Source organism: Rhododendron vialii, chromosome 8a, assembly GCF_030253575.1.
Source record: "Rhododendron vialii isolate Sample 1 chromosome 8a, ASM3025357v1".
NCBI lineage: Eukaryota > Viridiplantae > Streptophyta > Magnoliopsida > Ericales > Ericaceae > Rhododendron > Rhododendron vialii.
Genome location: NC_080564.1, coordinates 32,882,808 through 32,892,060, shown reverse-complemented (window position 1 = coordinate 32,892,060; position 9,253 = coordinate 32,882,808). Strand labels below are relative to the sequence as shown.

Sequence of the window (9,253 nt, the reverse complement as noted above, 5' to 3'; positions counted from 1 at the left end):
TGTCAGTGTAAGGAGATGGATAGCTGAACTTGTTATGATTATTAGAGTGTAGCTCGTATTAACCATTGATATGCTTCAGCTGGCAGTTGTTCTCCCTGTTTCTTGTGTACATTTTTAACAGTGCAGTTGAATGTGTTGCAGTTAGAGCTGGCAGAGGCATGTCTAAAGAATGCAATGGACCTGAGTGGTTTGCTGCTGCTCTACTCTTCTTTAGGAGATGCAGAGGGGCTATTAGAGCTTGCATCTCTTGCTACAGAGAATGGGAAAAACAATGTTGCCTTCCTTTGTCTATTTATGTTGGGTAAATTGGAAGAGTGCATACAGTTGTTGATTGACAGGTGGTATTTTTCTTTTGTTCCTTTGTTTCATCACTCAATGAGTCCTGCAGTCATGGTTAGTTCTAATTTGGATGATTATGAATGCGATCTCCATGCAGCAATCGGATACCTGAGGCTGCTTTGATGGCACGATCTTATCTTCCAAGCAAGGTTTCAGAGATCGTTGCAATATGGAGAAAAGACCTGAATAAGGTTACTTTTATTATTCACCCATCTCTCTGGTGTTTATGGATTATTCAATCCCAAAGTTGGGTTACAGAATCATTGGGAAATGTAACAAAGTGGCCTTATTTGCCGAGCAAAAAAAAACAAAGTGGCCTTATTTATGCTAGAGATTTGTAGGATATTTTCTTTCAGTTTGGCCTTGGTTTGATGTTGCGAAGTATTGAAGAGCAAAGTCAGCTATTGGGCCATGGTCCATGAAAAATAGTTTACACGATGATGGAGTCTTAGGAGCAGTGCCATTTTACTCGTCGTTGAGTTCTTCCTCTGTGATACAAGTGGTTGTCCATATTGTATTCACCAGTCAACCTCGCACTCACTAGCGTCATATGTAATGTAATCAGCAAACTATTCCACTCTGATAATGAAGCCTAAGTGCCTAACCTTCATGGAAGGATTGTGCATACCGATGCTCTGGACTATCAATGAAGAAAGCATGGTAATGTGCACAGAAATTGAATTGGGTCTCTAGGCCTGCCCTCTCTCATGCTATTTGGCTTTGATTTGGGGGCATGGTTCCGCAACAAAACAGGTATAAGGGGGCCATTGTTTCAGTGGTATTCTAAGAGCAGTCACTTTATGCATATTGCCAAAGGTTAGGTCTGTCTCCAATCTTTTCCCGCCCATACCCCCAATGATTGGGGACTACATGGGTTCTGTTGTTGTTGTGTGTATGGTAATCAAGGAAGCATGGAAACCAATTAAGAAATATGTCCAGAAGGGCAAACCTTGGCAATTCCAAAGCTCGAGGAGCTAAAGAAAAACAAAAACTCTCCGAGGGAGATTTGAGTCATCAGGATATGAGAAATTAAGGGCAGTAAGGCTTGACATGCTTGACTTGCAAAACTTTTGATTCAGGAAAATTCCCACTTCCACCAATGAAACTGATAAAAAGATGAGGAAACTATTTTCGCTATAATTCATGCCATGGGCTTAATCCAGGAATGTGAATTTCCAAATGTTGATTAACGATATCCTTGGCTCTTCCCTACGTATTGGTTACTGTATTGCCTAAAGAATAACAGCAGTTTTATGTGTATTGTAAACTGCAGAGAAGGAGGTTTATGTCAGTGGTGGTTCTATGCTAATCCTTACACAATCTGCAGGTTAATCCGAAAGCTGCAGAGTCTTTGGCTGATCCCGAGGAGTATCCTAACTTGTTTGAGGACTGGCAAGTTGCTCTTGCTGTTGAATCAAAAGCTGCAGAGACAAGGTTCTGTAGCGTTGCTTTTTACTGCATTCACTTTTCCTTATTTAAAGTCAACTTAAAATTGGGATGTTTATCCTTGGAGTATTTGTATGTAACCCCTGCTTACCAAAGAAAGGAAAAGAAGTGCATGTTACTGCTCCAATCTTATTATAAGTTTTTTTTGGATCATCTTATTATAAGTTGCTAATACTTCTTTTAGATATCTCTCAATCTTCTAAACGTAAAGTTTTTTGTTGCCTGTGACTGGCCAACACAGCTAATGCTTGTGTATCTCTCAGGATTATTTGAAGCATTGTCACTCTGTGGACCAATATTTTTTCGAGTGCCTAAATATTTCAGTTGTGCATATAAGTAGAAAAAGTAATCTGCAAAATTGTATTACAGTGCATGGTGCTTATGTATCTGCCCTCTTATTATTCCTTTCCAGGGGTTTTTATCCTTCGGCAGCGGAGTATGTAAACTCTGTCGACCGATCACATATTACCCTCTTGGAGGCGTTTCAAAATTTGCAAACAGATGAAGATGCACCACTTGAGAATGGGGACCTGAATCATGAGGTAAATCCCCTTCCTCTTATTGTACAACTTTTGAGGTCCTTTAGGAGTTTTGCTGTCTTAAGTTGTTAATATTGTAGATTGGGATGCCTCCAAATATTTACTTGCCTTCGCTGGTCAAAAAGGAAACAAAAAAAAAAATGTTGCCTTTATTTGTATCTGTTTGCTTCCTAGTAAATCTCAACATTGAAGAGGGGAGAATGAGCAGACATCGGACGATTAATTAATATTTCTTGTTATCGTGGAATTTGTCATCAAGATGGATTGCCATATTTCACTTTTTAGATTATTTAAATATTGGTTTATTGATCATGTCGACTTTAGTTAACTTATGTCAACCAATATTGTAGTGTTTCTTTAGTAATATCCTTTTCCTTCTATCAGGCCGAGGAAGAAAATGGAGAAGAGGAGCAAGAAGAGGTGCACGAAGAAGGTCAAGAAGAGGAACAAGATGAAGGTCAAGAAGAGGCTGTTGAGGTGGATGCTGACTCGACCAATGGGGCAGTACTTGTTAACGGAAACGAGGCTGACGAACAGTGGGGTACGAATAATGAGGGACATCCATCAGCCTAGAGCAATTGGTTGGGGCAGTGTAGAAATCCTGATTTGTTACGGGTGATTAATTGATATTCTCTAAATTGTCATCTTTAACTCATATTTCACAATAGATATTCTTGCCCTTTTGCATTAGCTAATTTAGTATCTGCTTTTAGTTTTAGTACGTGTTGCCATGTTTTCACAAGCTCATAAATGGCAACACTATAAGAATTATTGTTCTAAGGTGAAGTAGTATAATAGGTCTGTTGTTAGAATATGCTGCTTGTTTTGTCTTTTTGGTTTCTGACTTCCTATTGTTGTAGCTTGAAATTGAATGCAACAACTTTTTCATCTGCTTTTTGTAAACTCTTTTTCTTCTTTATTTTTCAATTTATCCTTTCTGGTATTACTTTTCTTCATTTCGGACACTACGTAGTTTTATAACATTCTGAAGTTGATTTGTCTTGCATTTTTCTCAATATTTTTTTCTTCCTGAATGCAGTGCTTACACCACATCGCGAGGGCCAGTGAAAATAGTTGGTCCCAGCTGTATCAATCCCTTTTCTTACGGTAAGAACACTATTCTTGCATGAAAGGGATTCTGCTCTTTTAATACTTATTTCCTAGCTCCATCATTTACATGCATCCTTGAGACTTTCATCAGAGTTTCGGATCATTTACGATTCTTAATGTCTTTACTGTGATAAATAGTTTGCATGAACTGGTAGTCAACGGATCCTTCAGATCACGGTGTTTTGTGGGGTAAACCTTATTGTAGAACCTCACTAGTGGAAATTAATTTATGGATGTCAGTTTAGTTAATGAGATTATTTGGTTGCTGCCCAGAAAATAAGCAGCAAACTTGCAATGGTATAAAGCATCTTTTCGCACTTGGGAGTTAGAAGAGCAGGTCTCTATGGTTTTCCAAGTGTGCAATTTTAGCAAAGGTCTGTTTGTTTGACAAGACTAACTGGACTAGTAGTGCAAGGATACTATTAAGACATTATCGTATCGGATTAAAAATACCACAGCACCCCTAAATTGTAAATCACCCACTTTTGTGCTGCCAGCAATAATTAACCAAATGCTGGTTTGTGGTCACTTTGGATATATAGTCCAATTCAATGCTCATATCAAATCAAATAAACAGGCCTGAAGGATTTAGTGGACTATGCATTTTAGTTAGGTAAGTGAAAGCTGGAACGCTTAGCGTGAGAGTACTCATTTATATCTGAGTGCAATGAGATTTTCGAACTTGCCTATTGGATCTCTCTCTCTCTCTCTCTCTCTCAGAGATGGTGATGGTGATAATGAATACATTTATCTCTATTTTTGGCCAGGTTTTCTTTAGGTTTGCTTGAGAGAGATGAATGTGGGACCAATTGAGTCTGTGATGCAGTGGTGTGATTTTTGTAGCCATGGAATTTTGTGATGGGCACATATTGTAGACAGCTTTCTGTGTTTTAGTTAAATTCATTTAGGTGCTCCTAGTTATTTAGAGTACTCTTGATGTCAATTTTCTTCCAAGTATTTTACTTTCCATTTCGAATGTAGAATGTGTTATACGAGAGGTGTCGATGACATGACTACTTCATCTAAGAAGTTGATTGGCTTGCGCAAAGGTTATATTATCTTATTCTACTTTTCTTCCTTTACCACCGATGAAGTTCTTGCAATTTTCTTTAAAAGAAATAGACTTGTGAATGTCGACAAAATTTCTAAATTTAGGCTCTGTTTGTTTGGACGTAAAAAAATTTCCAATAAAATATTTTACCTATTCTCCAGTGTTTGGTTGTGTAAAAAATGAGGAAAACATTTTACATGTAAAACATTTTCTATCAATCGGATGGAAATGACTTACTCTTAAATCTTCAGTAAGTTATTTTTTGAAGTGAATTCACTGCCTTTAACTGCAATTTTTACCGTTCAGTTTTCTCGATGTTCAATCTTGACTCACGTTCAGTTTCAATAATCTTAGATTTCTCCACTGTTTAAGCTCCTCCCCCTCTCTCTGTACTATTTTGTTAATTTCTAATTCTAAAAATATTTTTTAAATGTCAACCAAATATAAAAAAAAAAAAGTTTAAAATTTGTTTTTTAAAAAAATATTTCACATGGAAAATATTTTACATCGAAACAAACGGAACCTAAGACTGATAGTCCTCCTTTCAAACATTGTTTTGTTTGGACTAGTTCTCAGAATGCCCGAATGCATGTTTTCACAAGTGCAAAACATTTTATTTCTGATTTGTAACTTGTCTCAACCAGCTCCACTAATTCTACGAAAAAGATGTTGATAATGATGATAATTATCATTCGATTATTGTGTGGAGACTGTTACATGGTCTGTATCTTTCGAAAAATACTCTGGTGTTAACACTTTCAGACTTGGCCAAGAGGCCCTTGCACAACGGCATCAGGGATGCACTTATGAGCTATGAGTAAAGAAATACTATAGAACAGTTCAACTCTTTTTTTTTTTTGTGTGTGGTAACCAATGAACAATCTTGCAGCCGAATCACTATTTGATTCGGCTGCGCAATTCAAACTTCGAGGGAGACTAGCATAGTAACCCACCGCTATGGTCCTTCACTTAAATTATGGTTTGTCTCCAGAGTTCAACTCTTCTGGGTGCTAATCTAACTATTGTAACAATGCTAACTTTCGCCAACTTTCGCCGGGGAAGGGAAGAAAGGGGCGGGAACCCAATCCGAGAGAAAGAAGTCACTCGGACGAAGAAGTGGTAAACGAAATGGGGGGCCGAGAAACGAATGGGAACTTATTCAAAACATAGAAAGGAAAAGGAGCATGGAGGGGCGGAGTTTTTTGTTTATAACTTTTTATTAAAAGTAACTTTTGGCTCATTCCACCAAGTATTCCGACAAATAATTGTCGGACGTCGGTGAAACGCAAATAAAATTTTTTGTTTGTACTTTTAATCCTTGCTCTCGGCAAATTCTTGTCCGTAGAATGTTTTCGAAACATACTCTCACGCGCCCTTCTTTTCTCGCACACACGCACAACAGAAAAGGGTTAAAGACCAATCTATCCCAGAAAGTCGTAGTATCAAATTCTGGTCCGATGGGTACCGAACCGAGCACCCTATATTCGCTTACATCATAAGCTTACGTACAATATTCGTACACAGATACATTATCTAAAGGTGTACTGGCGTACTAGGGTTGCAAAACACAGTTCAATCGCCACTGAAATTGTAAGCGAACCAGTTCTGATTGAGATTACTGTTCAATTCCTCGACGATCAATTTCCCCCTTTTCCAGGTTTTTTTATTTACTCATTGAAATACGTATTTCCCGATGTCATCTGTATTTATTCTCCTGCAATTTTGACATTTTTTTTTTTGTTGCGAAATCTTGATAGCTGTCACGAATCTTCTGTTTCCATTGTTATGTTCTTGATGAAATCCTTTTCTTTTATCAATTTGGGATATCGGAATTCCGGGTCTTTTTTTCTGATTAGTAGGGACAGCTTCTAAAGTTGGGGAAACTGAAGAAGAAAGTAGCAATTGAGGCTTTTTGTTTTTACTATTAATTGTTGGACTTAAGGGCTTAAGGAAAACGCAATCGATGTGGGTATTTAGTTTCTTCTTGTTGGTTTTGTTGTTTCTTTGTATCATTGTTTTGGGTTAGTGTGTCGTTGACAATGAGGATCTGATGGTTCAATTCTGTTTGATCCCATAGTTGCCCAATGATCTTTATCTTGATTTTTTTTCCAGAGATTTTGATTACTACGTGTACTTGGTTACACTAGATAAGTCACATACTCTGATTACAGTAGCTAAGTCACATACTCTGAGTAGCTAATGAATATCAGTGTTCTAAAAGTCGCTAGGCGCTAGTCGGGTGGAAAAGGGGTGCCTAGCGCCTAGGTTGAGACTAGTCGGCTGCCTAGTCAGGTACCTAGTCTAGGCGTTGGACCACCGCCTAGCGCCTAGGCGGGGACTAGTTGGCCTAGGCGGCCGACTTTTAGGACATTGATAACAATATCTCACAGTCAATCTGTTCAATCAAAGGGAAAAATTGTCAGTTCTTGACCAAATTAAACATTTCGGAGTCGGTGATATGAGATGCATTTAAGTTTGTAGGTTTTGTGGTGTTGTGGTATCATAACTGGTTCTTGTTTGATTGAATTTGTTCTGTAGCAATACGTTGTTGAGGATTTACATTCTTTGATATTTACTTCAGATATTTTCCTTTTTACTTTCTTATGAATTTTTTTAGAGCCACTGAATGTTTGATAAGTTGTTTGAACTATGCAGTGATCTTCCTTGACATATGATAATTAAATATAGAAAATTGAGGTCGCTGTAGTTTTACCAAGTCTTTTCTGGAACATGGATGTGGACTTTGGGGAATTTTTTTTGCAACTATTGGATGCTGGCTGAGGCAAGCCTACTGTTGGATAATTATCTAACTAATTTTGGGAGCACCTAATCTTCTTCTTTTTTTTGATCCGCTGAACACCTAATCTTCTGAAAAAGAGTTTTTGGTTCATATTGACTGCTGGGAATTTTATGAGGCCCCTATGGAGTTCAAATAATAAGTCCTCCATGTTTGATAAAGTGAGAGCGCTCATTTCTATTTTATACTAGGCTTTATCATTGTTTCAACTCATAGTTTTGGGCTGTTAGATTGCATGAAGTTCTCTATTTTCCATTGTACGTTTGTTGGAAATAGTTTTACGATAAAAGGTATTTTAGTAGCCGTGGAGGGCATAATAGTCATGTCTCCTGTGCTTCTTATTAGATAATGTTGGATATTTGTTGTTTCTGTGGTAATATTGATCTGATTTCCTGCAGAAATTTACCTTCGTCCCATCTCTTGGGAGGACGCTTCCAAGTGACATTGTTTCATTTTCCCTTTACCCAATGGGGGATGCAGAAGATATCCCCCCTCCTTCAAGGAAGAGGGCTGCTGGAAGGGAACTATCCAGAGAAAACCCAGGTCTTGATGATGAGGATGAGGCTTGTGACCTAGAGACTGGCACTTTCAAGAGTGCAAGTGCTGATGTGCTGGCAACTAGAAAAATTGTCAAAGTTCGTCGTCATCAAACATCATCAGCCCCTTCTTCAAATCCTTTTGCAGGAATCCGCTTGGTTCCTTCAGTGGGCTCCAGCTCTGCTGCATCCAAAGCTACTAATGAAGCAGACACAGAGATAATAGTTTCAGAAGATGTGAATAAGGAAACTGACAAGGCAGAAGATGATAATGGTGAGGAGAAATCTAATACAGTTAATGAGGGAAGCAAACCTGAATTATCAGATGACAAGGCAACAGAAGAGGATAAAACTGAGAATGAAGACAGCAAAGAAACCAATGGTGCCACTGCTGAGGATGACGCCAAGAAAGATAACGATAATGGAGACATAGAAAAAGGTGCAGAAGGTGGGTCCTTGAGCTCTTTCCATCAACTTTCAAGCAGTAAAAATGCCTTCACAGGACTTTCTGGAACTGGGTTTTCCAGTTCTACCTTCTCATTTGGGTTGATTCCGAAAGAAGGATCTCCGCTAGGTCCCGGTACCGGTTGTAGTTCTAGTTCCTTTTTTGGGCTTAAAACTGACCAACCTTCTAGTTTCAATCTTTCCAATAATGGAAATGCTTCCCTCTTTGGTACACCGGGGGCTTCTGTTAGTACTAAGAGCGAGGGAGGTGGACCTCTATCCATGCAGAAGGTTCATGTCGAGACAGGTGAAGAGAATGAGAAGTCTGTTTTTACAGCTGATTCTGTGCTGTTTGAATTTGCTGAAGGAGGTTGGAAGGAGAGAGGGAAGGGTGAACTCAAGGTCAACGTTTCCATAAATCGGACTGGGAAAGCAAGGCTTTTGATGAGAACTAGAGGAAACTACAGGTTGATTTTGAACGCGAGTCTTTACTCGGACATGAAGCTTGCCAATATGGATAAGAGAGGCATCACATTTGCGTGCATGAACAGTGCCAGTGAAGGGAAGGATACCCTTTCAACATTTGCGTTGAAGTTTAAAGATGCTTCCATAGTTGAAGACTTCCGTGAAGCGGTCACTGAATATAAAGGCAAAACTGCTGCTGTTTTGAAGACACCAGAAAATTCTCCTTAGGCATCAGATGATCGAAAGTAATAAGTAGTTTTGTGGTCAGAGACTCAGAGATCTATATTCCCTTTGTAATGTTACTTGTCTAGCTGTTTTCCTCCCAAGGAGAAGTGGGGGAAATGTACTGGAGAAGCTTGTTTGGAGGTTTGGAAATTTGTAAGGTCTGTTAAGCAGAGGTAATAGAATCCTGGGTTGGACAGCCTATTTTATAGCTCAAAAGACATGGAATGCTAAGATGTCAATTTTGAGTTTGAAAGTCAAATTGCAACGATGTTGATTGAATGTATGATTTGGCTTGCCTTCA

General features: G+C 38.6%; 2 protein-coding genes, 1 long non-coding RNA gene and 1 other non-coding gene across 5 annotated transcripts in view; 3 read left to right on the top strand and 1 right to left on the bottom strand.

The window, feature by feature from the left end:
- The window catches only part of LOC131335487 (coatomer subunit beta'-2), a 12,572-nt gene extending 8,090 nt beyond the window's left edge, over nucleotides 1-4,482 (top strand). Inside the window, exons 20-26 of one of the 2 annotated variants that reach the window (XM_058370865.1) lie at nucleotides 142-338; nucleotides 437-530; nucleotides 1,667-1,773; nucleotides 2,198-2,327; nucleotides 2,709-2,939; nucleotides 3,364-3,431; nucleotides 4,202-4,482. In XM_058370865.1, the coding sequence (XP_058226848.1) occupies nucleotides 142-338; nucleotides 437-530; nucleotides 1,667-1,773; nucleotides 2,198-2,327; nucleotides 2,709-2,897 (717 nt within the window). In that variant the 3' untranslated portion in view covers nucleotides 2,898-2,939; nucleotides 3,364-3,431; nucleotides 4,202-4,482. Of the gene's footprint in view, nucleotides 1-141; nucleotides 339-436; nucleotides 531-1,666; nucleotides 1,774-2,197; nucleotides 2,328-2,708; nucleotides 2,940-3,363; nucleotides 3,434-4,201 lie in introns of both variants that reach the window. The other variant, XM_058370866.1, reaches the window with a different exon arrangement.
- On the top strand, nucleotides 984-1,091 carry LOC131299344 (small nucleolar RNA snoR100). The gene has a single exon (XR_009190729.1). It is a non-coding gene; the product is annotated as a small nucleolar RNA snoR100 (small nucleolar RNA).
- A 1,330-nt stretch (nucleotides 4,483-5,812) lies between the features above and the next one.
- LOC131335489 (nuclear pore complex protein NUP50A-like) lies at nucleotides 5,813-9,253 on the top strand. The gene is made up of 2 exons (XM_058370868.1): nucleotides 5,813-6,142; nucleotides 7,681-9,253. Exon 2 carries the CDS (start codon nucleotides 7,750-7,752, stop codon nucleotides 8,953-8,955), a length of 1,206 nt encoding a protein of 401 aa, XP_058226851.1. The 5' UTR covers nucleotides 5,813-6,142; nucleotides 7,681-7,749; the 3' UTR covers nucleotides 8,956-9,253.
- Nucleotides 7,178-7,674, bottom strand: LOC131335492 (uncharacterized). The gene is made up of 2 exons (XR_009202533.1): nucleotides 7,346-7,674; nucleotides 7,178-7,311 (listed from the first exon to the last, which is right to left on the bottom strand). It is a non-coding gene; the product is annotated as an uncharacterized LOC131335492 (long non-coding RNA).